Source organism: Neodiprion virginianus, chromosome 4, assembly GCF_021901495.1.
Source record: "Neodiprion virginianus isolate iyNeoVirg1 chromosome 4, iyNeoVirg1.1, whole genome shotgun sequence".
In the NCBI taxonomy this organism is placed as follows: domain Eukaryota; kingdom Metazoa; phylum Arthropoda; class Insecta; order Hymenoptera; family Diprionidae; genus Neodiprion; species Neodiprion virginianus.
Genome location: NC_060880.1, coordinates 30,972,590 through 31,000,485, shown reverse-complemented (window position 1 = coordinate 31,000,485; position 27,896 = coordinate 30,972,590). Strand labels below are relative to the sequence as shown.

Below are 27,896 nucleotides of genomic sequence, written 5' to 3'. Positions count from 1 at the left end.
ACGCCCAATCGATTTCTTCCGCAAAATTACATCGGAATAGTGCCAGAAAGAATTTATTCCAGCACTTTCCAAGATCGCCAACAATTTCGCCAAAAATGCAAAGGGGTTAGCCTTACTTTTTTTTCATTTTTGGAGCCGAAAATTTTAGGTCTCAGATTCGATTTAGATGGACCTTTCCCGACTAAGCGGACCCTCAGGAACTCGAAGAACGCAGCGAAAAGAGCGTGGGATCAACAGGAGAGTAATTGCGAAGAAAAAAGCACCTGCTGAAAAATGTCGGAAACACTGGTTCTCGTTTTTTGGCTGTAACTTTTGATGCGTTGATCGCAGCGTATCGGGACTACGCCCAATCGATTTCTCTCGCAAAATTAGGTCGGAATAGTGCCAGAAAGAATTTATTCCAGCACTTTCCAAGATCGCCAACATTTTCGCCAATAATGCAAAGGGGTTAGCCTTACTTTTTTTTCATTTTTGGAGCCGAAAATTTTTGGTCTTAGGTTCGATTTAAATGACCCTTTCCTGACTAATTGGACCCCCAGGAACTCGGAAAATGCAGCGAAAAGAGCGTGGGATGACAGGAGAGTAATTGCGAAGGAAAAAGCACCTGCTGAAAAATGTCGGAAACACTGGTTCTCGTTTTTTGGCTGTAACTTTTGATGCGTTGATCGCAGCGTATCGGGACTACGCCCAATCGATTTCTTCCGCAAAATTACATCGGAATAGTGCCAGAAAGAATTTATTCCAGCACTTTCCAAGATCGCCAACAATTTCGCCAAAAATGCAAAGGGGTTAGCCTTACTTTTTTTTCATTTTTGGAGCCGAAAATTTTAGGTCTCAGATTCGATTTAGATGAACCTTTCCCGTGTAAGCGGACCCTCAGGAACTCGAAAAACGCAGCGAAAACAGCGTGGGATCAACAGGAGAGTAATTGCGTAGAAAAAAGCACCTGCTGAAAAATGTCGGAAACACTGGTTTTCATTTTTTGGCTGTAACTTTTGATGCGTTGATCGCAGCGTATCGGGACTACGCCCAATCGATTTTTCTCGCAAAATTACGTCGGAATAGTGCCAGAATGAATTGATTCCAGCACTTTCCAAGATCGCCATTATTTTCGCCAAAAATGCAAAGGGGTTAGCCTTACTTTTTTTTCATTTCTGGAGCCGAAAATTTTTGGTCTTAGGTTCGATTTAAATGACCCTTTCCTGACTAATTGGACCCCCAGGAACTCGGAAAACGCAGCGAAAAGAGCGTGGGATGACAGGAGAGTAATTGCGAAGGAAAAAGCACCTGCTGAAAAATGTCGGAAACACTGGTTCTCGTTTTTTGGCTGTAACTTTTGATGCGTTGATCGCAGCGTATCGGGACTACGCCCAATCGATTTCTCTCGCAAAATTACATCGGAATAGTGCCAGAAAGAATTTATTCCAGCACTTTCCAAAATCGCCAACATTTTCGCCAAAAATGCAAAGGGGTTAGCCTTACTTTTTTTTCATTTTTGGAGCCGAAAATTTTTGGTCTCAGATTCGTTTTAAATGACCCTTTCCTGACTAATTGGACCCCCAGGAACTCGGAAAACGCAGCGAAAAGTGCGTGGGACCAAAAAAATTTAGGTCATCGTCACTTTCAGAACATCCGTACATCCAAACTCCAGTTTCGAACGTCAATGCCATGTATGATATGACATGATATATAATGATTTTAGTTTCCACATTTCAGACAAGAAATACGCACTTTATCTTTCCTGCCGATTCACGACTGAAGCGACTAGGCACTTTGACGGTCAGCCTTTGACTAAAGATATATTTTTCAGTTCAGAAGTCAGCTAATATCGCTACTGTTCAGCGACAGTTGGTTAATAATATTTTTACTCGTACCTTTCAAATGTGTGTTAAGATACACTCGAAGTTTTAAGAAACTCAGTTCTTTCTCTGCCTATCAAAAAAAAATTAAAAATGTCCGACAATCGCCCCTTTAGATCTTCAAATCAGGACACTGCGTTAAATACTGTTTCGTATACGGAGCATCAATTTCATCTCGATCAAAATTAGCGCATTCGTGATGTATTACAGTTACTCTCAATTTATTTCCATACGAACACTTTTCAAAAACAATTCTGCTTCTCTACCCAACGCAGGTACTTCACTTGTGACTAGCTAAAACAGCGTTTCGATTCTTTTACTACGAAAAGTCAAGATCGAGATAGCAAATGAAACGTTGTTGGAATAATTATGGATATCAATGTTATGGAATACATTGAGACCGTGTCGAATAGAATCCTATTTCGAAATGAACAATTCGTCTATTTTCGTATTATAGATGTATTATTGTAGATAATCTAGTTTGTCTCTTGGAAAATTATAAAATTTATAGTATACATCATGTATTAATTGTAAATGGATCATATATATTAATATCGTACATGGACTGCATATACATATATATTTTTTGGTCTCTGCATCATTATTACATCTGATCTATACACTGCCCTGCAAAAAAACACTTTTGATTCTCCTTAATATTATTGTATATAATTATAATAAATTTGATGCTCTTGTATCGAAATATAGTAATAAAAAATATGTACGACGTATACTTTTTACGTAATGTTTTTTGCAATAAAATGCTATATTTGCTCACAAATTATAACAAAACACTCATGATAGCAACGATATTTTTGAAGAAAAGTTGTAAAGTTGAAAAGTTTAAACATTAGAATCGTCAGAAAATATATCTACTAGTATAATTCTATAAGTTATTATGTAGTTTTCTTTCTTTTCACGAAGTCACAACCAGAACTGCGCAATCGCATACATTGGCTCTACATACATTTCAGAGGTGTGAAAACAGCGTTAAGACCATATCTTTCTTTCTATTTCTATTATAGTTTTGTATGCACTTACATACAGACACTATTTAAATAGGTGAAAGCAGTGTAAATGCAAGAACAAAACACAACGAATTCTGCATTTTGTACAATAAAAAAAATCATATAACGTAATTTATGCGCCACAGCGAAAAATGGAAAACATATATAGATTCGGCAAATTAAAACCTTTATATATGTAATATTTCATTTGAAGGAGGATTTTGTTGCAGACCTGTGTTATTATTCATGATCTATGTATACATTCGCTTCTCGGGTACCCATACTTTAATTAAATCACTGTTTTGCTACGAATTTTGGAAGAAATTTGCTCTCGTTATTAATTTCTTGTATGGCCTCAGATATCGATTTCAGAATGGAAGGTCGTTGGCTCTAGAAATAAGAAAACAGTAAGGCTAGCTTTGGATGTTTCCCGTCCATTTTCCGATGATTCTAGACCGATCGTCGTAATTTTGCGAGAGAAATCGATTGCGCATAGTTTAAGGTCGCTGCGAACAGTGGGTCAAAAGTTGCGGTATAAAAACGAGAAATTTTCTCTGTATCCTTTCAGCTGTTGCTCCTACGATATTCTGGATGCCTTTATTGGTTTCCTTGGGGTCTAATTAGTCTAGAAAGCGTCATCCGAATCGATTATTAGACAAAAAGTTTTCAGCTCCGAAATCGTAGAAAAAGGAAGGCCAACTCTTTTCGGATTTTTTTGTTCCAAACTTTGCAGATTTTGAGTAGCGATAGAATTGATTGCTTGTACGTGGAACTTGGATTGCCAATTATTTATTTCCATTTATAAAATGTATTCAGTTCTTCTAAATTTGTATAATTCCTAGTACGTGAAACTCGAAGTAGATGTGATAACAAGAAAAATATTTATTTCATAACTTTAAAATTATCTTAAATAGTTCAAACGCTAATAATCAATATTAGCCAATAGATATATATTAATTATATTACTTTAACTCTACATCTGACAATATCAAGTAATATATTTTGAACTATTTATGCTGTGGTATTTCTCACAACCGTACGAAGGTGGTTTTTTTATTCAATCGAGTAAAATCTTTTCCAATGAATTGAGGTACAGTTTGATGAATGCTGAATTTGATGCTATTATTCAGGTTTTTAATTTTTACAACAGTAATTGAATCCAAACTTTGAATCACAGGTATTATTAAAATAACTAAATACTTAGAATGAAGCATTGTACACAGCTAAAATAAGTTCAATTAAAAAGTAAATACTCAAGTGTGGCATTTTCTTATACCACCTCAATCCTTATTAATAAAATAATTATATTCCTAAAACAAGGTGTAACAAGATACAACAAGGACTAAATTGACTAATGTAAATTACAATTCCATTGTGTATCGAAACGAATTTGAATATATGAATGTGCATTTATTATTCCATTTCTATTGTCTCTTCTTAGCTGCTTTCACTGCTTTCGATTTTTGTTTCTCTTCTCCAGCAAAGAAAGTCGTTATCATTTCTGACATTTCAGGCATATCATATTTAGTCAAGCTATTCAATTGCTCCATTTCCTGAAATGAACGAGTACCGGCAATCTTAACTCAACAGTTATAACTACTGCAATAATATACTGGATGCGTCGGTCAATGATTCCGATACACTTAACGAGAACTTATCATTACAATAGAGTTTCATTTAATCAATAGCAATATATTTGTTTTTTCGACAATTGAAATGAATTGAAAATAGTATATTGTCGTAGAGCCTTTCATGTACGCATCAGACATAAATGACATGTTAGTTACATTTTTTCGAAATCTGCTGAACCTTTCCCCAATTTGGTTAATACAAGCACTAATCGTTGAATCATATTGTTAAGAAAGTCGAAATTCATTGGCCGATTCACTTGTTGCATAAGTTATTGTAATTAAATATCAAGTACTTTTCTCACTAACCTTTCGTGTTTCTGGATCATTCATTATTTTTGGTAGTACCATTATTAATAAAAGAGGCAGTATCATCATGAGGACCTGAAAACCAACGTTGCTTGAATGATGAAAAGATATTATATAAAGTTCCAACACACCAGGAAATGTGGTGAAATGGTTTGGCAAACAAAATAAAAATTGCCCAGTTATCTTGATATACAATAATCAAATAAAATTGTTGCATTTTTATATATACATCTACAATTATCACAGCATGTAAAGGGAGTTTACGTACCATTGGATTAAACAAAAAATCTGTTACTCTCCACTGTTCTCTAAGTTGGAAATATCGGAACGGAGCAAATGGTCTCATTTTCAAAGGATATGGAACTTGAATAACTTGTGAAGTTTGAATTAAATTCACTTTCCGAGCTCTGAACTTTCCCTTGAAATTGATTTCAACTCGTACAGGCTCATAAGCATAGTTCGGGTTTACAACTTCGATGATGTAGGAACCCGATGGGACATTCGAAATTGTGAATGAACCATCCTCCCTATAAAACAACAGAAAGAAAAGCGGTCCTAAATAACTCAGAGAAACATGAGTTGAGTTAGAAGGTATTGTATTGTATAGTTACCTAAGATATCCAAGATGTTCCCCCCCGTTTGCCATGACATGAGTCATGAGTTGCCATCCGGTAAGGATTGCATTTTCAGGAGGGAAAACTTTCCCTTCGATTACATATCTGTCAGTCGAAACTTCTTCGTCATTTTCACCAATTACACTGCTAATTTGACAAATTATCAAAAGCAGAGATACTAATCTTGTTAAGAACGCCATTTTGATCAACATAACCTATTTCTCGCAGTCAGCTGGGTGAGGATCATGAGTGTCAAGCACAGCCCCCTGACACACGCTGCTAAAAGTGGTTCGCAAAACGTCCCTCGATTCTGCCGCCAATTTCCACCACTAATGACGCTAGTAGTTACCTGACGACAGCCCCCTGACACTCACCACTGCTCGTATACTGAAAAATTGTAAGCTTCTTGTCCCCGTTTTTTAGTTCCCCTACGTGGCGCTAGTAATAGACTTCTGACACGCTCGCTGCCCTCGCTGACCGCGCGAAACCAGCCCCCTGACACATGGTGCCCTGACACACGCTGCTAAAAGTAATTCGCAAAATGTCCCACAATTCTGCCGCCAATATCCACCACTAGTGGCGCTTGTAGTTGTCTGACAAGCTCGCGCGCGGTCAGCGAGGGCAGCGAGCGTGTCAGAAGTCTACTAGCGTCACGTAGAGGAACTAAAAAACGGGGACAAAACGCGTACAATTTTTTAGTATACGAGCAGTGGTGAGTGTCATGGGGCTGCTGGAAACCAACGTTTCTAGGGACTTTTCGTGGTTCGTGATTGCATCTTGTTATGTGCAAAAATCAGGCAAAAATGCTATTCACATCAATATCGTTCACTATTTGCCGCTGTACAGATCCCCTTTTTTTGTAATAGGATCACGGAATATTCAGCACGATCCGTAAATTACCGAAATTAATCAGCAAAAGTGCTAATAAATATTCACACTACAGTGCTTCTACGTCAAGCAGTACTCGTAAGGATCGGCCATCGTGTGTCACGTTAAAATGTCAAACTGATTCAAGAGATTTCAGACGATCATATTAAAAATATTTTTACAGATTAATTGAACACAGACGATATTCAGGAAAACCAAAAATAAAAAGGAAAAATGGCAGCGCCTATATCCCGAGGATGCATTCTATTATTTATTCTCATAAATGCCGGTAAGACTGTCACATACCATAGAGCTTATCATCACACTTAGTCATGTTTGTCCTGATTTGAACCACGACAAAACATTTTTCTCATTTCAGCTTGCACTGAGAGGATCAAAGACATGATATACAAGCCTTTAGAAGGTGTTGCAGCTTGTTTTCGTCGCCACAATGGTACTAACCAATTTGGTTGTTCATGTGAGTATAAAACGTGTTATTAAAAGTCAGTTATAAGTTTCTGACCATTAATACGAATGTAGAAGATATGGAAAAAATGACTAGAAAATTACCAAATTGGTTTGCAGCAAGTCGATCAGGCAGTGTCGGCGTTATTCATATAATCGAGGATGAGGCCGAGCTCGTGTGGTTGGAAAAAAATGGCAATGCTGGACCATATACAGCTGTTGTACCATTTTCAATGTTCACCAGAGATACTTTAATTCGGTTACGGAACACAGAAAATATAAATGGAATTCTGCTGACATATAATTCTAGTATAGAACGACCCTCACATTACTCCCCCGATGACACCTGTCCCAATAGATACGCAGGATTCAAACAGTGCGATACCGAGAAACCTTGGAATCCCTGGGGATCTGCATTGCTCATGGAAGACTGGCCATTCCCAATGTTTTATTTAAAGGTAGGCATAGAATTTGAATTACATCCTCGGTGCATGTTGGTTAGCACCAATTACTGCAAAAATTTTAAGCTTGTCTTACTCTGCAGAATCAAAGTCAATTGAATGATGTCAAGACTTGTTTCACTACCTTCAATGCCCATGATCGTGATAGCCAAAGCCAACGATCACTCTGTGCCTTGGAAATGAAATCATTTATGTTCTCTGCTGTGGATTCGGAAACTTGTATACGACGAAGCATTCCAAGATTGAACTTTAATCCACCGCTATACTGTGACCCTCTGGGTGACAGAAATATATATTGGCCATTAGCAGCACTGGATAATCAAACAGAATCTGTGATCCTTGTAACAGCACGCTTGGATGCTTCAACTCTATTTGACACACTGGCACCAGGCGCTAATAGCGCAATCACAGGATTAGTTACACTCATCGCTACGGCACACTATTTGCATAATATGAATCCAACGGTCGGAAGTGAGTACAACATTGAAAAGTACAAACTATTTGATAAATGTGAACGATTTAAATATCTGCTTTCCAGAAACGAACGTTGTATTTTCACTGTTCAATGGTGAAGCGTTTGACTACATAGGGTCTAGTCGATTTGTGTTCGACTTAAAAAACGGCAGTTTCCATTCATTGGGAGAGAAAACTTTAATGTTTGATCAAATTCGCACAGTTGTTGAGCTAGGCCAGCTTGGGGAAGGAGATATCTATCTGCATTCCAGCAATTATGAAAACGATTCACTAATAACTGCATTGATCCCAAAGTTATCTGCAAAAGTTTTAAAAGACAGCGTACCACCTGCGTCAATCCAAAGTTTCCTGGCTGAAAGCTCTACTATTAGTGCAACAGTAATTGCAAGCCATGGGGTAAATTTTACAAACAAGTATTATCACAGTATTCTGGATGATGCAGAAAGTGTCAATTTCACGAGGTATGAATATTATTATTTAGATAAATATTCTCTTCTGTCTGTATTCTAATGCTGCGAACTCATTGGTAATTGTTTTTAATTTCAGCTCTGAATCTGGTCTTGCCAAAAGCCTAGATAAAATTGCACTAGAGCTTGCTAATCAGTTATTTATCATTGTTACTGGGACAAATACATCTAGTAATGGTTCTGGAAATATCGAGAACCTCATTTCAAAAATGCTTTCTTGTTACCTGGAAAGCGCTAACTGTTCTTTATTCAAGTCAGCTTCTGCTCCTGGTCACCAATTGCCGGATCAAGTCCTGCCACTGTATGTTGGCGTTAACAGATCGCTAAATTATGTGACAACTTATACTGGACAGCTGTTGGCCTTATTGACAGGTACAACACTGGCTGAATATAATTCCAGTATGTGCTATGAAAACCAATCCCTTTGGATGGCAGGGCTTAATTTCCAAGGGACGTGCATCAGATCCGCAGTCAATTACAGCTTTGCAACAAGCCCAGCTTTCCTAATAGATGGTAATGTTAACATGAATTTTCCTGGGCATGTATGTCTTGAAGTGGAAATACCAATGAAACCAATGATCTAAGAATTTATAAAGTCTATATCTTTAATGTTTCTACTTCAATATTCGTAGGATATGATATGAAATCCGGATATTATTCTACATGGACAGAATCCGTGTGGCAGGTACTAAGCATGAAGATGTTTCTGAAGCCCTCTGTGGCAGCAGAACGTTTGAACGTGATCCTTGGAAGTTTAGTTGCAATTGCTTCGTTTATCATAGTCTGGTTTATCCAGTTCCGTGCTGATCTTCTTTTCAATCAGATGTAAGTTGAAAACTACGACTAATCATTGAATGAGTCTATACGTAGGTATACTTTTACGCATTACAAGAACCAATTAAAACGTATTTATTTGGAGTTATATATGTGCTATTGAAATGCTTATCGATTTGAATTATTATTATTGAATTTGCCATGCATTTGCGCTTTGAAATGGGTTTACACCTCAGATTCATCACATTATGTATCAATTATGATGGACTCATTGTAACTTTGTCTCTTCATGGTTCTGTGGGCAAAGCGGGAAATTACAAAGCGTTTATTGTCTCATACTTTGCCTATCACATTCCTAAAGCATAATATCTATACTAGGATGTCGAAAAAAAAAAAATTCTGAACACAGGTTCAAAAGTTTCATTTTGGTGTAAAATTACACCTGTTAAAATTTGAGCTCTCAATATTAACATTAAGAGATTGCGCAACATACTTTTCTGTTTTTCATAAGAATAATATGGGAGAAAATGGTTTTTGCTCCTTCTGATTTTTATAACTAGCTAACGTTGTATCATACATAAAATTCACATACATATTTTTCTAGGGAATTGAACGCTGTACAAAAAAGGTCTTGCCATTTTATGATAAATCTACTCTTTCAAAAGTTATTTAAGGTCCTCAAATAATTTTTAACCTCATATAACTTTTTCAGAAAGAGTACATTTATCGTAAAATGATAACAGACCTTTTTTGTAGAGCATTCAATTTTCAGCAAATAATTGTCTGTAACTCTTATAAAATACTTATCCCAATATCTTCTTTGAATTTCATTTTTTTTAATTCACGAGAAATCCGATAATTCTTGCTGTCCCTTGAAGAGTGGTTTTCGATGAAATATATCTATAAAGTAAACGAATTATAAATAATTTACCAAAAATGTCGCATACTTTTTTTTCATGCAAAATTGTGTATGAAAATAGATTTATAACTCGGTGTGACCACGAAAGATTTTTTTACTGTCAAATACCAAATTTTGCACGGTAAATTCAAAACGCCGTGGCCGGTGATTATTGCTTAGCGCTCCCAATTTTTTTATGCATATGAGAATTTATAATCAAAAAAATTACGCATGGGTTTGATGATATCTTCATTGAGTCAAAAGATAGAATTTGTGAAATGGTCATCATTTTTTTTTTTTGCCATCATAGAGGATTCATTGCAAATGAAAATGAAACAAAAAATCATGAACCCTGTCGGACTGGTATTTCTCATAGCTAGCAAGTGCACCGAACCTTTCCCCGAATGTTAATATTACGAGCTCAAATTTTAACAGGTGTATTTTTATACCTAAATGAAATTGTCGAACCTGTTTCTAAAAAAAAAAAAAAATTTTATTTGACACACCGTAATCTGCACGTAGTAATGTGTCTGACAATAGCGATCTCAGCAAAAAGTTACAAAAAGTTCAATGCATGTACATACCTATTTCGCTGCATTATGAGTAATATTCATTTTTTGTGTTAGAGCAGACTTTCTAATATATTTGTTGCCAATCCATTCTGAAATGTAAACCCAGTATCGGCTAAGGTAGATGACTTTCCAGACAAATATTTGATATCCATGTTTGTACTATTTGAATGTGTGTCAATGCAAATAATTAACTCATCAGAAAAGTAGCATAAATTATTGTGGCTTCATGAAAATTGACGTTTGTGGCTTTTCAGTGTTTTTATCCACATGTCACCTAGTAGCAATAAATATTAATTTGTCATTAAATCTAGGCCCCAATTAGCATAATTTAGATTTCAATAGACTTAAATTATTTCAGCGGAACTGCGGATTGCTAGGGATACGCCGCGAACCACATGACAATGACCAGGCTAGATTTGCGTCGAGAAGAACGTAATGTTCCAGTAACTAGTCTTTGAATTCAAAATGTGTGTGGTTACGCCCTCGGACAAATTATTTGAAATTTTCATTATTTAGGGTCCACCAATTCTTTTGTAAATATGCAGCTGTTTTAAGGACATTCAATACTTTGGCCTTTACTCTGTCGGCTAAGTATTATGCAACAATAACTTATCACTGCAAACGCTAAGGATCTAACATTTTATTTATTATACCTAAAGGATTAGCGCGCGTTCACCTCAATGAAAGTGAACCTCGCCATTTTTATTTTTTTATGCTCTCTCTACTTATGATATAAACTGATGCATACAGTTAGAAATGGAATTGAGCAGTGCATAACATTGTAATATGTAATATTATTAATTGTGAATTAATTTGATTGTAATTACGTTCATCAGAAGTGTATGTCCCATATTAATTAAAATCTTGACTGATTTTTACGTCTAAAACGAGTATTCAACTTAAAACAACAAATGTGCAGTATCACACTTTATGTGTTCTAATAATTTATCTGCAGTGGTAGAATAACAAATTGCAGTACTAGCAATACAGTTGTCATTAGGTGAGCAAAAAATCTCAATATTAGAAGAGTTGTAGAATATTGTTTAGGAAAGCTAGAAGGGAAAGAGAAAAATGAGAACTTGTTAGCTAAACAGTTACACATAGCTTAAGGCGGTGGTCACTGTTTCGTGCTTGATTTTTAACTTGACTTTAAACAGCTGTTACGGATATGGAAAGGTTCGAAATTAACGAACCATTACACGGCTAAGATTCTAGTTTTATCTCCACTTTAAGTTTCGAAACTCGAAAAAAAATGGCCCATAATTGTTTAACTAAGCATATTTCACTCAGGACATGTTAAAACTCAAGAAGAATTACGAAAAACATGAATTAATCAAATTTTGTCACGTCTTTCGTTCGCAACTTTTCACTTATGAAAAGTGTTGAATAAAGTCACTTCGAGTAAAATGAGGGGAATTGAATAGTAAGGGACCAATTTGCAAATTTTAAAGCTTGAAATAAAGATGAAAATAGTATCTTTCAGCCGCATAACCGTTGTGTTTTTGTTAACCTTCCTGTATCAATAGCAGCTGATCGAAGTTGACCTAAAAATCAAGCACGAAAGGGTGGTCACTACAGCTGAACCTTAAGACGAAAATGAGTGAATCTGTCATTTTGTTTGTCTAATACTATTGCTATGTTACGTTGGTGGCTAAGTCGCTACTCATATATGTAATTTTCTCATTTCAAGTTTTCTACACTTTTTTCTGAAAAATCATTACTATTGGACATTACTGTTCAACAACATATACTGCATTAATCTTGACCAATATAAGTTGAAACAATCACAGAATGTCCAATATGAGAAAATTGCAAAAAAGCTTAAACATTTTTTTATTCTTTCTGTATTATCCAAAAACCACTATAATATTGGCTTCGCACAACTGTAAAAGGCTCTCAGTAATAAAATCATGGCATCACCCAGTTTTTACATTTTAGATTAAGTTGCTTTTTGCTCAAGGATTTTGTTACACAGCGAGACTAACATACTGCTAACACAAAGGTACTAAATTTGATAATCACAGCATTATTTCTACGTGACTACGAATTTCTTTGATTCAGATCATATGATGGAGTGAGAACACTTTGAAATTTTATGATTTGAAAAATGTTTACCCGTCAATATAACTGGACAGGGAACCAAACACATCATCAATCTTCTTCAACTATCAATTGTTTGGTGCAGCTGGATTATTTTCTCAACCATTCTCTGCTTCTGGTAATTATATGCTCTACAACTATTTGTATGTTACTTCTCAATGTGGATAATACGTTGATAAAGAATTATTCTATGGGCTTTAATGGAAAACAGATGAACTCAAAAATTTTCAAACTAAACATGTACATTGAAAAGATGGGGACTGTCAGATATTTATTTCTATCGAGAGCGTATAATACTTTTTTGAAAAAGATCATTATGCAGATACTAGTATTTACACGAAGCTATATGTAATATAGTTGGAGCACAGAAAGTGATAACAAGTAACATAGCTTGTCATAAAGATGGAGGAGTCGGATGCCAGTATTCCTGATGTAAACAAAATTTTCACAATATTATACTCAATATTATGATTCATATAACTAGAAAATTATTTACCTTCACATTTTGGGGACTGCACCAGTTTCCTTCACAATCATAAACAAACACGATGGATAAAATCGAAGGCAACTTCAAAATTTCAGGAAAATAAAGTTATTTGTTCTTTGTCAAGTCACTTTTCGGTATATAATAATTTTAATTGATCAAGCTTTTTGTAGATATAAGATGTAAATATAACTGTACAAGATGTAAGATGATATTGTAAAAAATATGGGGGATTTTTGCAAGCGTGATGGCATTTATTATCAATAAACTTAATTAATAGGTCGTAGATGTACACGAGAGAAAAAGAGAGAGGAAAAGAGAAATTCATTTTTTTGATTTCACCAGTATGCAATATTTTTTTTGACTGTATGCATTATATGTTTACTCTTACTTCCTGTGTGTACATTGTAATCTTCATTTTCAACTCAGCAGGGAGTGGTTTCAAATTTATCAGATTCGCATCAGAATATGGAAAGTAATTTGAATTGTCATGCCGAAAAAAAAAATACAATTGAAACTATTTTTCCCAAGACAACACTTTTCTCAACAATTAGAGAATGATACATATCTTTGTAACAAAAATTTATCACTTGATAACATTTATAGTGAGCGAGCAACCAGTAAACTAAGTGTTCAAGAATGTACACAACTTGAAACAAAAAGAAGACTGCTGATAATAACTTCATGTAACGAAAAAAAGTTATGCACACTCGCATAAATGTCTACGCAGTGTTATTGTTACAATTATTTGCCGTAATAATAGAAACGCATGTAACACTCTCAAGACATGGAGATAATGACAGACAAGTGAAATTAAGAAAACACGTTTGGCAGTACATATGTGTGATTTATAATAAAATGAATTCTGTAAAATTGTTATGTCATATATCATCCTTAGATTGATCATAAGTGCTGTGAAAATCCAATGTGAAAATTACGCGTTGCGTGTGAATAACCTGATAAGTCCAGCCTGAAGGTCCGTACATACACAATACAGGTTGTTTTAGAAATTTTTATTCTATGCAATATGTGTCGTGGGATGAGACAATCACGTATTATTATATAATCAAATATAAATTTGATCAATTTTTTTTTGCATATGTCCGAACCATATGTACCATATATATATATATATATATATATATATAATTGTATAATATTTTATATATATATATATAATTTTATTATATTTTATATATATATATATATATATAATTATTATATTTATATTATTATATATATCTATATATATATATATATAATTCTTAATTTCAAGTATTCACTATTCATTAGTATTCATTCAGTATACAAGTATGAAGTAGGAGGCTGGGCACCGCCCACCGAGCTATCACAGTTGTCTGGTGCCGCAGCACATACGTATACGTGGTTCAGCCTTAAAACCTACCTCTTATCCTAATATTTTTCTTAATGTCAAAGATCATATAAGATATAAATATAGCCTTGTACGAGATTTACTGCACGATCCGAATTAACAGATTTCTAAATTGGGACATAATTATTGCACGCGTGTAAATTTTCATCAATGCAACATTATTCGGTAAACCTTATACCAAGCTATACCATGTTACATGCTGTCTGCAACTGATGATGGCGTTCGAGTTATGTAAGTACATTTACAAGCTGGTTTTATTATGTATATATATATATATTTTTCATTCTATAGTATAATAGGTATAAAATTTAAGAAAATGTTCATCAACACCTTTATTTCGCACGTCGTAAACATAAGTTCTATTCGTCATTTAATAACGTTACATAGAGGAAGAAATTCAACACGTGGCACCTTGACAATTATCACAAAATATACCTCATAGAATAAATTATCCTGATGTATTGCCATTGTCAACTGCTTCGTAAGATTAATTTGATCGGGAAATTGAATAGAAATGTAGTAAGAATCAAGATTATTGACGTGCAAATATGTCGATGTCGAATTAATACAAATCATAATTTTTTGTTCGCAATTTGATTCATATTAAAAAACGTATCAGAAGTAATTCGATTTACAACGGTAATTATCATATGTAGACAGTGTATGGCTATCATCTATGCGTGGCATGTGCGTGTCGTCACGTCGTATGTCTTCCGTTAATGCAGCGTAATATTAAAATTTTTTTCGTTATGTACTGTTAATATTTATCGTTTCAACGTTATTACTTAGTAATAGGTTTAGTTTAGTATGTATTACTATGTACAGCAGTACCAGCCCGCAAGCTGTGGTACATGCACAGAGACGACACTTAGAGTTTAAAAATATACTCATATATTTTTAATTTAAGTAGTTATTATTATTATCATGGAGGGACAGCACTTTGCTACGTGACGACGATGCAGAGCTGGTTGTCTCGACAAGTAACCAAGTTACCATGCTCTTCGATGGCACAATATTACACACTCATTTATGAAGGAATAAAGTACTACAAATGACCAAATTATAAAAACTAAAATCAAATGAGCAATTATATATTTATTTATTACGACGAAAAGTTAAACTTCAGTTATATTTGTCGGTAACTCGTAATAAACAGGGCAAAAAAAAAAAAAAAAAAGGTAAAGTGCGAAGATCACAAGTGTGTAGTCACAAACAGTTATCAACAATTAACAAATAAATGCGGTATAAGATTCATGATAATAGAAGAGCTTGATATACTTGACCTACATGTCCGCGACTTGCGAGAATGATTACGTATCGGACAGTTAAAGCAAAATATAACGTCAAATGCCTTAATACTGTAGTGAGCAACTGGGTGTGAAGGTACCGCGGAGAGCCGACGTTTCTTTTAGTGGACAGAGGTCAGTGAAGATCGTCTTCGTCGCTATCATTGCCATCCTTAGTTCTATCGACATCAATTTCGCCATCGCTGGTACCTGAATCACTCCCTGAATCTTCCGACTGCCAGCCTGACTGTTGTTGTTGGCTTTGTGGTTGCTGTTGCTGTGCGACGTGCTTAGCAACTTTATGTCGCTTGCCAGCACGAGGTATCGCCTCTGCTCCTGCACCATCTAACATCGGTTGTAAAATTCGTCGCCTGGCATTAATGAACCAGTTATTAACTTGAAGAAGCGTTAGGTTCGTTTGGCTTGCAATTTGTCGTTTTTCATCTTCCGTTGGATATGGATGCTGTAATAAATTTTTATTTTAACGCAACAATTTTCAAGCGTCAAAACTGACGAAAGGGTATCTACACTTACAACCAAGTGTTGGAAAAGCCAAGACCGCATAATACTGGTGGCTTGTTTAGGGAGGACTCCTCGTTTTTGTCTTCCCTTCCTAGCGCTACTGTGACCGCCACTATGACCGGAAGTTGTTGTACCACAACCTTCGTCTTCGTCTTCACTCGGTGCTGGAGATGGGGAGCCTGCAACAGTAATATCTAACTGACGTTCATTTACAGTTCTTGAGCAACCATGACATCACTAGCATATTCTACTGGGAAAAAGTAACACAAACAAGGTTAATGCCTAGTTAAATAAAATAAAAGACAGTACCTAGTGAGATATTTTTTTTAAAGTTAGAGATGATGAAATATGCATTTTTGTTCACAAAATTTCAAAATGACCACAGGCTTCTGTGAAGAGTAATTATTCCGTAGACTAACTATTCGAAATAGAACAGAAATAAATGTTCTTCTGAACAGTATGCATTTGTTCAAGTCATAACTTTAACAGAAATCTAAAACCAAAACTTATTTTTTGTATTGGTATTCAAAACCTTCATGAAACCTCAAGATTCTCCACTGAAATTGAAACTATGTTGTAGACTAAATTGCTTTAAAAATCACAAAACTAGCATATGAATAGCATGAATATCGAGTGAAAGCTTTAGAGAGGTGTTTTCATTTCGAAAAGTATCTCTGCAGAAAAGATGCTAGCGATAAATAATAGAATCGGGTAACTTCGAACCAAAATACTTTTCGTCACTAGCATCACCAACATCAATATACTGATTTTCACGTTGTTGCAACGGAAGAAGTCCCCAATATCCAGCTTCTTCCAAGTATATTCTTTCACCAGTATTTACTGAGTCAAATTCCTCTACAAACGAGAATAATCAATAGTGTACTGTTTATACATTGTATTCAACATATCGAGACACTGTTGAGATGATTTTAATATTGTAGAGAACACATGATTATCAACAAACATAATTCTCCTGCAAAAAATAATTTTAATAACTGAATAATAATAAAATCGTAAACAAGCTTACCTTGACCGAGATACATGTCATTTGCAGATGCATTAGGGTGAGCCCCGATCTGTGAAAGGGGAGTGCTACCATGGACCATCGATGGCGAGGGTGGATCATCGTTGTCTTGGCTGCTAGATCTGTTTGAGTGTTGAGTGGCGGATGACGATCGCGTGGAAGAGGGACGGTCGTTACCCCTCTCTCCGTGAATCGCCAAAATACCCGCGCTACTCTCCAACAGTGGATCCCCCCCGCTCACTCCGAGTCCGTTAGCTCCCGACTCAACATCATTGCCTGTAGATGACAGCACCTGGCAAATATATGTCGCAACTAGCCGTCAGAGAGCAGGGGTGGGATACTATTACGCGTTCAAGAGGTGTGCAAGTACCATATTTCAAATATAAAATCACTCATGTGAATCGTTCCAACTATCGGCTGGTATGCGACAAATTGGATCAATTGGTGAGAATTGAAAATCTTTGTTTTCATAGTGTAACCATAGAAACATATAATGTGTAGAAAATCGAGAAAATTTACCAAGAATCTATACAGTACAAGTTCTACCAATTATTCGACGAGCCATTCTTTCGTATTATTACATATTGTTTATTTTTTGTTACAACTCTCTCGAATTCCCGCAGCATATATTACAAGAAATAATAAAACTAAGAAAAGAATTATGTCTATTACTATTATAATTCTGCTTGTAGTTATCTTCGAAATTCTAGCATCAATGATACTCCCACACCTCTAATACTATAAGGATATCTACTTAGGTAACGGGACAGGGTAGGGATCCCTGCGAATGAGAATGCGACTAACCTGTAGAGGGCTGCTTCCGTTGCTGCCACTCGAAGGGCCCATATCGTGTCCCTGATGACTGTAGTCGCTGCGAAGTAGATTCTCGCTCTGCATTTTGCCCTTTAGACACGTTATGTACCTGTTGCAAAAGTCTTTGCAGAGTTCCTGAACTTTTTCCAATTCTAGAAGATGAATTCGAAGCACCTGTATGGCCTTGATCATCTGCAAAAACAGCAATATTTCAGTAGTGTTGTTCAACTGTTAACTATTTATTCTGATGTTATTTAATTCCTTTCATTTATTATTCCAATTATTACGAGCTTGGGCAGTACTTCACTGGAACTCTACATGAGCTGTGCTCTAGTGTTTTATTTGAAGTAGACATTAATATAAGTCGTTCACAAATTTGAATAAAATATTTTTGTGAACATGAGCTCAAATTTAAAAAACTTTCCGGAATTCCTATAAAAACTGGACGATTTAAAGTTAAAAAAAATATAATTTAATTTTAGTTGGTCAGTGCCAATTGTCTTGAACTTACATCGAGTTGCTAGTCCACCGAGATCAGCTCTACATCAGCTGTGATAGAAATCCGATTCTTTTGAGTGAAATATATTGCACATATGATACTTACCAGACCATCAATCTCTGGGTCATTGATTAGGAATGGTTTTCGGTCTCTTTCTTGATGTTGGACAAACGCCTGAATGTCCATGTTGAAACTTTCCGATGTTGAATTGTCCGAGCTTTGCGTTGCTTGCTCGCATCTTTCAAAGAGTAACGCTAATAACGGGAATAGAGGATGTTTATAGACAGCCCTTTTGTCTGCCTCAAACTGAGCTTGGTCTTGATGTGTCGTATAGTCAGCTACCCCGCTTGCAGGGTCCTGATCGTAGCCAGGGGTGACCATTGCTAGCGCCACTGCAGTGCTACCTTCTTGCATCCTATCGTTCCACTCTCAAACTAGCCATTGTCACCCAGGTCCTCCGGGCCTAATACGCTTTTATATATCGAACGAAAAAAAAAAGAAGAAAACTCTTCTTTCACAAGTTATTTGACAGCGAGGGTTCACCTGTAAGCAAATAAATGTAATCTAAATTATCAAACCATTATCAGTTTTCAACGGTTATTCCAAGAAGGAAACAGAGGAAACTGGTCATCTTTATGTTTACTTTTTAACTTTGTAAATGTGAATTCCAGTAACCAATTTTCTTTCACTTCAAACTTGAATCATTCTTTCGTGTACTTCAAATTTTATACTAATGTACCATTACTACTGATTTAGCAGTTCGTAAATATGTACTACAGATATTTCTAAATTACAAACTTTGCGAGAGACTCTTCATGGCATTCAGTATGCACAATCTTTTCTACTCATTGTAAGTTCGATAATACGTTTCTATAACTTTCCAACTCTACGTCATCTGAAATAATACTCATACAAATATACTTTGATACAATATAACACCTCAATTCGAAAGTACCTTTTTTATTATTATCATGTCTTCAAGGTAATTAAACATAATAAAACTTTATAAACTATTTGGCACCAATTTATGGCAATAATCATAGTTATTTAGCAGGCTCCTACAGGAGGCGACACATTTTTTATTTTGTTCAAGTTTTATACTGCCAGTTCATGTATATGTATAGTTTCATCGTCTTTTTCCTTAATGTTTTATGTACAGCGTTGAAAAAAATTCCAGTAATAAAGGCCTATCAGCAAAAACGATGATTTCGATGCTGGGCTAATTTTAAGTTTATAACAGGGCGGTCCATTTACGATACATATAATGTACAGCGTCTACGGTACAGTTCGCTGATGTTAGTACGTAATTCGTGCACAGCTCGAAGGAAATTATTCCCTCGGTACAGACGGCTCTCGCTTAAGGTTAATCCACACCAAGGATTATTATTCGAGGTATGAGTTGTCAAAAAGCTTACACGAAATATCGCAAATTTTACCGCACATGATTGACATTTAAAACACATTTTTATACATATAGGTGTACATATAGGAGGATTACGGAATTATATAAGAATAATGGATGCTACAGTAAAATTGCTGCAACGGGTTCTCTATGTGCTGTAAAGTAACGCCCTGCTCGGTGTGAATCTTGTTTTAACACGACGAACGAACGAACGAACGTACGAAGGGACGAAGGAAGGAAGGAAGGAAGGAAGGAAGGAAGGAAGGAAGGAAGAAAAGTCGCCAGGCCGGCAAGCAGAGAGAGCAGCATGAGACTCGCGCTACTGCATTTAAATGTCATCATTAGAAGCTTCACCCGGCGGCTCTCGAACCGCCAAACCCTTGGCGGTGGTGCCTGCCGCCCCTCGCGATTCTCCGCATGAATAAATAAAACACTGCGCAACGGCGACAACGTATGTGAAAATGTTCTTAGGAGAAAGGAAAAAGTAAATAAATATAATTTATATAAATGAACAAATAAACAAATAAACAAATAAAACAAAATTGTCTAGGTATCGGCACGTGTTGCAGTATTTTTTTTTGCCTTCCTACTCTGCAATCTCGTACAATGATATACATATACATATACATATATATATATATATATATATGTACGCACATATATTCCTCTTTCCTTAGAACACACGCGCGCACACAAATATTTATGTATTATTGCGATATTCGGGGTGAACGCGGAGGCGCGTGTTTGGAAACCTGAAACAAGGGATACTTTAACAGCTGCATGGTTGAATAACGAACGCGCGGGACACAGGGCCTGTGGTGGGTGTTGTATGTACAATAAAGGTAGAACAGAATGAAATAGCTACAATTCGGAGTCGCGAGTGGTGTTTACACAAAGCAACTGATAAAATTATACGTAGCTGCCCTTTCACCCCCCTCCCCTCTCGCCGAACGTTCCTTTATCCTTCCCTTCATCCCACGTCCGCCTTGGCCGAGACATCGGGAAAATTGCTGGCGGCCTTAATTAAAGATGGAGGAGTCGGCGAAAACTTTTAATCAAATTCTATAGCATCGGTGAAAACTCCCACCCCGATTATAAAAACACACCTCAAAGTGTATATAACATCCCGTAACTAGAAAAGCCTAATATATTATGAAACGACGGAAGTGCGCCCCATCCGCTGTACTCTTGGATGTTTCTTAAACTTTTAACAACGTCTGCCATATTTTCATATTTGATCTATACTAGATTTTACCTACAAGTGATATATATCCAAACGTTGCCGCAGTCGTACGTTATAATTTGTAAAACACTAAACTCCTTGGAATGTTGAAAATATTTTTCAATAGTAAGAAGAATTACAGTCACTTATTTCTCATAAACAGCGAGAACCTCTGACAATGCGGGTATACAAGTTACACCAAACGGCAAATCCGCTATATTGATGGATTTGCGTCTCCTACATTGGTTGCTTTGTGCAGAATTACAACGCGTGGTATAATCACGTGTACGCCCATATAATCGATATTAATACGATACGTATGTAGTACGTGTACCTAAATATTATGACAGAGTACGATTTGTCTGCTATCGCGTCGTTGTTTCTTTTTTTTTCCCTCTTCTCTTTCTCTGTACATATCGATCGTCAAACTCTACAGCCAGATCAGAAACGTTTGATATATTTCAAACAGCACGCAAACGCGCATTTTGCACCACCCGATGCAATTCTGATCGCAGCAGAATATTTTCCACAATTTATTTCCATTTTTTTGTGTGCAAATATACAACGTATAGTCGTGTATAACGCAAAAAAAAAATGTCATCTGAAACAATAACCAAATAGAATTTAGAGCTCGCAGATAATCGAGTAGATTGTACAGCAGGTAAACGAATGCAAAAATAAAGAAAGAAAAATCTCAGGGATTTGAGTACGAATTTATTGTTCGCGTATCGCGTTAGTTCGTACCCATTGCTAGGTTTCCTTTCCGTACCCACCCGACACTCTTGCAAAGATCCACAAGCACTCCATGCATATACATACATGTATACATGGGTATCCACATACCCTATATAGAGAAAGAAGAAGAAGCGCGTCGAACGCTGAAAAGAGCAAAGCTCGGCGCGAGGGTCTCTCTATAGTCGTAGCCAGCAGGGGAAGGAGGATGAGGATGAGAAAGAGGATGAGGAATAAAAGGAGGAGGAGAGACAGAGACTACGGTATAAGCCGGGCGAAGGGTGTTGGAGCCGCCGAGAGAACCGAAGGAGGGAGGGCGAAAGGAAAGGGGACAGGCGCCATTACTTGCAAGTGGCGCTTTCGGAGCGCATCTTTCCGACAAAGCCGATATTTATCGCCCCCGGGGTTGGTTTGCCCGCAGCCAAGGTTTCATTTAAAATATTATCGCTGACAGTGGTCCTCTCATCCTCTATGTTCTAGGCCGCACAAAACCCACAGGAAACGCCGCAAAAATATTCCCATCCCCTTTCATCTGCCTTACATACATATAACACTGTTCCACCTGTACCTTCTGCCTACGTCCCGGCCTATAACCTATACCTGTACCTATACTTATACGTACATCGGGGCTAAAATGAGATCTTGTACGCGGAGGAAATTTGTGTATAGCTACGGGATATTTCGCCGAGGAGATGAATATTGCTTTTGGTTTTGAAATTTTTTTTTATTTATTCATTTTTTGATCTTTTAATACGTAAAACCTCTCGAATAATTCACTGCCGATGTTATACGAATTCGTTGAATACATATGTATGCAGTATATGTATAGTATCTCATGAGTTGAACCATAATATTTGTTTACCACATTTATTGAGAAAAAATTAGTCTTGATTAGTGGTCCATCGGGGTTGAAACAGAAAATGTGCAAAACTCTTATCGACATATAATTTTCTAGGCTTAAAACTGTTAGTTCACGTTTAATAATAATATACACATGATGTACTCATATCCACTGAATTAATTCGACGTCAATTTAACAATAACAGAAGGCATTATACACTGCAACGTGATAACGATAGAAATGTAAAATTGTTAAAACAACCCCTCAGAGATGAGCCTCTCGACAAATTCCGACAGCAATAAGCCAGGGTAAAAAAGGGGCTTTCGACGTAAGCAGGTTTCAACTACCTAATTCCAGGATTTAACGCGGACTGGCAGGGACGTTGACTTTTCGTGTCAAATTATGTAGAAATTGGGTGCCCGACACGCGGAGGGGTTGGTCGTGCGGACACACCACTTCAGTTTGGGTATAAGGTAGGCAATTCTTGAGCGACCCCAGAGAAGAAACCACAATTCCCAACTCAGCTGGATAAAGCCGGGGTTATATGTATATTTGCAAAGGGGTAAAAATCGAAAAAATGTAAGGCAAAGGAAATATCTAAAAAGAAAGCGGGAAATTATCGATAATTTTCCTTGTACAGGGCATATTTTACTACTGTAGTTGAATTACAGTTGAATAAGTCGGTTACCAGAATTTGACAAAATATGCCCTGTACATGGAAAATTATCGATAATTTCCTGCTTATATATATATTTTTTTTTTGTTGTTATAGCATTTTGTTATTCATATATATAATTTTGTTACAACTTTTTTTTCACTGGGATCCGGATATTCTCATCAAGGCCGCAGCAAGCTACTCTTCTTATCGATTGGAATAATAAACCTTGCAAGAAACAAAGAGCTGTGAAAAGAAGAAAACCAACAACGAAAAAGAAGCAAAAGGTTATAAGAGGCGAGAAATACATACGTGGAATAATTATTAAATGGTATTGTACCTCTGTATAGATTATATCATAAAGAACCCAGACGCGAATGACGATCGTGAGATGAGCAATAAAAATTCTGCATTACGTGCTGTCGGCAAACTTTCAACGTATCTTGAAAGTAATTAATTTTTTAAAAATTCGTCACGCTATAACCTTTTATTACTAAGTGCCGAAAAAAAAAAAAAACGTATACATGCATATAGTTCATAAGGCAGAAATAAAAGACGAAAGTATGATCTAACAGGACTGTGAATAGTTAATCGAATTACGAAGGAAGCCACCGTTACGAAAACTCCGGGTATGATAGGTATGTATAACACAGTTAAGCAGGGTAAAAATTTGATATTTTAATTAATGATCTCGCATTCCCATTGCCGAATTATTCCTAATACAAATGTGCACAAATTCGAATGTGAAAAAAACCGACAATTTGGATCGTTTATAGAGTACAAGGTAAACGTGTATGTGAATATTATTACTGACTAGGGAAAAATTACAGGTGACATTTTACGGAAAAAAAAGCCATCTGATAAGTTGTTGGTAATTTTAACTATCGAATGAAGAACACGTTGGACGATTTAAATTTACATTTCACAAGCAACTATATATGCCTGATTTTTTGCCAGTTTAGAAGAGAAGAAGGATCGACGTTCGGGTTGTAAACGCGTCTTTGGAGAAACAGGAAAAGGATTTTAAAAACTATAATTAACGTGGTTCCACAACGTTATGCTCACCACTGTCGAAAGAGGCTCTGCTACAATAATTACGTTGCGACGACTCGTGGTCTTTAGGAATATAACGAGCGCTGCCGCCTTGAGCGATGGAAATAAATGGCAGGCGTGATGGATAAATGCTCGTGTGCATCTCGACGTGAAAGAATAAAAGAACAAGAAAACAACAATTTGTTGTTTGACTGCAAAGGAACGTGTCGTTTACGTCAGCATTTCTTTCAACGCTGTAGAAGTTCGCTGTAATTTAATATTACAACGTACCCGACTATCGTTACCTCGACGATAAGGTAATCGTGCATAAATAAATCTTCGGAATGTAATCGTGACTATTCTTTTATACTACCACAATAATCTCACTATTTGTAAAATTTAATTGTTCTCCAATCGATAAAGATATCGTCGGATTGAAAAAAGACAAGTAATACCTAACGTGCGAAGTATGAAATATTGAACAGAAATTTAAGTTGAATTCAATAATACAATCTTGAGAAAGCAAGAGTACAGTGGAAAGAAATTTACGAACCTCGATCTCTCGGCTATTGAAGGTGAAAAATCATGTTGGACAACCTTCTGGGTCTCTCGATACTGAAGTTTTCAAACCGGTCGGAAACTCGCTTTCGCTAAGATCACTGTCATTATTTAATATTAATTTATTTTTTCACTTTGACTAAGAACGATAAAAATAGGAAGGTACGTACTACACTGCCGTTATACCGGAATTAGGTGGGGCATCATATACAATTGTGATCACAAAAATGAATGCGAAAGAAAAAAAAAACACGCACATGTAGGTAGTGTTACAACCGTATCTTGACGTAAGAACACAGAATGTAAGATGATCCAGTTTCGCATGAGGAAAAAAGCCGCGTGATATTATTTTCGGAACCCACGTGTTTTTAGCTCAATCGCTCAATCAACGGAACCCGTACTAGGTGTTTACTATCTGTCAGTCAGAGCGACACCCCTCCTCCCTGTGAGCAGGCTTCAATGGCCGTCGATTTTTCACAGACCGGCGGCGGCGGCGGCGGAGTCTGTCACTCAAACGTCAATAATGGCCGAAGTCCCTCCCCGCCTTGCCGCGAGCCAGAACAATCATTTTCATGCGAAGAGGGCGGAGCAAAAACTACGGAGCTACTGCTGGCTGCTGCTGCTTCTCTCGGTGCTTTTTGGTGTTCGGAAGGGCCGTACGCCACAAAGTGATATTTGGGAGGCGTTGGCTCCACCGAAATTCACTCCAGCGACGTTCTTTTGTTTCACCCGAAACGTCGCTTGGGAACGAAGAAAAAAGAATTCTTGTAGGAATGCGTTGCTTAAACGTAACGCAGGGAGTACCCGTACTGTCGTTTTGGCGATTCGGTTATCGCTTGGTTTAATTTTTTCTCATCGAACGACATCGCCGCTCTGATCACACCCCTTTCTAAAAAGATGCGTTTTATCCGCGGGACATAGCAGATTTGAGTTTTTAGTTACGCTACTGCGTCATCCCCACCCTGGTGTAAATAAGAATGCGCGCGCCCCTGACTTTTCGCGATCCCAAGGAACGGGCAACGCGCATTCGAAACTAACCTATAATTTCGATTTCAGAATATATGTATATGCCATTGATGAGCGCGTGTGCGTGTGTACACGCATATTATGAGCATCGTTTATCAATTCGTAATTTGAAGCACGTGTTGTCCTCGTATATGCTTTCTACCCTAAATGAAGAGGCGAGTTATTCCCAGGCAAAATTATACCGAAACGGTTTGGCTTCTTTCAACCACCTCACACCGGACAACGTCGACTCGGATTTTTACTAAATACTTTTTAAAATATACGTAGGTGGGTGCATTTGGAGAGACTTGACGTGTTCTCGACTGAAAGTTCCGTCACGCGATGTAGCAATAAAACTGTTTAATTTCTACCCCCCAGTATCCGAGTGCATAACACCGATCGTGGAAATGCAACAACCTCGTTTCGGTGAACTTTACGATACAAAACTCAGTAACTTGTCTCATCGAACGTCGAAGACTGCAGTATCAAAATTCGCATCGGGACCCGATTGTTTACTGCGGGTTTACAGGTGCCTAGCTACTACAGGTAGAGGAAAGATACAAAAAATAAAATTTATAACGAGTAAATCGTAACGTTAGAACCTACCGCTCGTCATGCATATACGGATGTTCGTCGTCTGGATCCAAACCAGTATCGATCTTATCTATTTATTAAAAAGTCCACCGTCGACTTTGCAAAGTAAAAGAAATGGGGCGTTTACTACTGACAGAAGTTATGCGCGAAATGAGATAATCTTCGAAGCGCGTCGAAGGATCGTCATCGTAATTAGTTCTTTGCTACAACTCGAAAACATAACCTCAATTTCTAGGTTAACGTCATTTTTGGGGTTAATTCATTCCACAGACGGGAGTATTACCTTCAATTCTCGTTACCAAGATTTATGATACCGCTGAAATAACAACCTATGTGTACTTCGTGTTAACAACGGGTGTACACTTACCTAACTGCTGGATGATTTCAGGTAGCTGTGGTGAACAACACAACACGACTCACTTGTTTTTTGTTGGTTTTTTTTTTACCTTTTCTCTTATCGTTTCTTTTTTCGTAGGTTCTTTTTACTTTCTTTTTTTCGTTTTTTTTCTCTTCAGATCTGCGTTGAAGCACGGATGAACAAAACGGTTCGAACAGTCGAAATTCTCGACCACGTGTCACAGATCAAGCCGGGCTCGTCGTAGACGTAAACAAACCCTTTTCACACCGCCACGATCACCCACCGTTCATGACTATTCACAACGATAATAAATTAATGTCATTAGTAGACATTTTTCGATGCACCGTCCGCAGTACTCCTCCTCCTTCCACGGTCTCTTCTCTTTTGTGACGTCACGGACTCAATACTTTTCGCTGTGCTCGAGAAGTGAGTCGCAAGTTGATATGCCGTGATGATAACAGATGGCAGCACTCGAATACCGGGATTCATCGACGAAGGTCTGCTTTATCGATCGATTCCTGTCGACCACGCGGGATTCTGTTTGAACAACTATTCTATACATCAAACATTTTTTCGTGTATTCCGTAAATTAGAAGAAAATAAAGACAATAATTTATGCCACGAAACTCATTGTTCTTTGCTCATACGTCATATTGCGTCATACCTTTGAAAAAAAATTATTTTTTCATACAGACGTGGACTTGTTTGGGAACAAAAATTCATGTCACATTTAATTAATTCACAAAATATCTCAAACACACACATACATATAATAGGTTTTGCTCCACGGAAAACGTTTTCTTATGCGGTACCGTAAATGCATTGTTCGTAATTTTTTCCGACAAATTATGTGCTAATTAAATAGGTAAACAAAGTTGATAACCAGAATATAAAGTGATTTTACGTGACTGGATTACGCACGAACTGATCGTGACAATAAGCCGGTAGTCGTCACATGAGTCTTTCGTAACCACATAGGAA

The 27,896-nt window shown here is 36.8% G+C and overlaps 3 protein-coding genes and 1 long non-coding RNA gene across 12 annotated transcripts; 2 read left to right on the top strand and 2 right to left on the bottom strand.

The window, feature by feature from the left end:
• Nucleotides 1-3,728: 3,728 nt before the first annotated feature.
• Nucleotides 3,729-5,779, bottom strand: LOC124303851 (ER membrane protein complex subunit 7). 2 transcript variants are annotated; one of them, XM_046761608.1, is made up of 4 exons: nucleotides 5,415-5,779; nucleotides 5,072-5,330; nucleotides 4,804-4,878; nucleotides 3,729-4,443 (listed from the first exon to the last, which is right to left on the bottom strand). In XM_046761608.1, the coding sequence occupies exons 1-4, from the start codon at nucleotides 5,627-5,629 to the stop codon at nucleotides 4,291-4,293; spliced, it is 702 nt and encodes a 233-aa protein (XP_046617564.1). In that variant the 5' UTR covers nucleotides 5,630-5,779; the 3' UTR covers nucleotides 3,729-4,290. The 2 variants fall into 2 exon arrangements, with proteins under 2 accessions (XP_046617564.1, XP_046617565.1); XM_046761609.1 differs by having other exon boundaries at nucleotides 3,729-4,419; nucleotides 5,415-5,756.
• A 369-nt stretch (nucleotides 5,780-6,148) lies between these two features.
• On the top strand, nucleotides 6,149-13,852 carry LOC124303848 (nicastrin). Of its 5 annotated transcripts, none has more exons than XR_006908003.1 (10): nucleotides 6,149-6,383; nucleotides 6,469-6,573; nucleotides 6,664-6,762; nucleotides 6,870-7,207; nucleotides 7,294-7,681; nucleotides 7,749-8,145; nucleotides 8,231-8,664; nucleotides 8,784-8,976; nucleotides 12,457-12,613; nucleotides 13,586-13,852. XR_006908003.1 is itself a non-coding variant. In XM_046761599.1 (9 exons), the coding sequence occupies exons 2-9, from the start codon at nucleotides 6,519-6,521 to the stop codon at nucleotides 13,695-13,697; spliced, it is 2,016 nt and encodes a 671-aa protein (XP_046617555.1). In that variant the 5' UTR covers nucleotides 6,149-6,383; nucleotides 6,469-6,518; the 3' UTR covers nucleotides 13,698-13,852. The 5 variants fall into 5 exon arrangements, 3 of the variants coding, with proteins under 3 accessions (XP_046617555.1, XP_046617556.1, XP_046617557.1); XR_006908002.1 differs by lacking the exon at nucleotides 13,586-13,852 and adding an exon at nucleotides 12,818-13,468; XM_046761599.1 differs by lacking the exon at nucleotides 12,457-12,613.
• Nucleotides 12,802-27,305, bottom strand: LOC124303850 (homeobox protein PKNOX1-like). 4 transcript variants are annotated; one of them, XM_046761605.1, is made up of 6 exons: nucleotides 26,925-27,305; nucleotides 18,622-19,059; nucleotides 18,009-18,209; nucleotides 17,208-17,496; nucleotides 16,193-16,374; nucleotides 12,802-16,121 (listed from the first exon to the last, which is right to left on the bottom strand). In XM_046761605.1, the coding sequence occupies exons 2-6, from the start codon at nucleotides 18,928-18,930 to the stop codon at nucleotides 15,795-15,797; spliced, it is 1,308 nt and encodes a 435-aa protein (XP_046617561.1). In that variant the 5' UTR covers nucleotides 18,931-19,059; nucleotides 26,925-27,305; the 3' UTR covers nucleotides 12,802-15,794. The 4 variants fall into 4 exon arrangements, with proteins under 4 accessions (XP_046617561.1, XP_046617563.1, XP_046617560.1 ...); XM_046761607.1 differs by lacking the exon at nucleotides 26,925-27,305 and adding an exon at nucleotides 24,954-25,666 and having other exon boundaries at nucleotides 16,193-16,359; XM_046761604.1 differs by lacking the exon at nucleotides 26,925-27,305 and adding an exon at nucleotides 24,954-25,665.
• On the top strand, nucleotides 15,714-20,120 carry LOC124303852 (uncharacterized). Its single transcript, XR_006908004.1, has 4 exons — nucleotides 15,714-15,793; nucleotides 17,235-17,648; nucleotides 19,757-19,908; nucleotides 19,994-20,120. It is a non-coding gene; the product is annotated as an uncharacterized LOC124303852 (long non-coding RNA).
• Nucleotides 27,306-27,896: the final 591 nt, after the last annotated feature.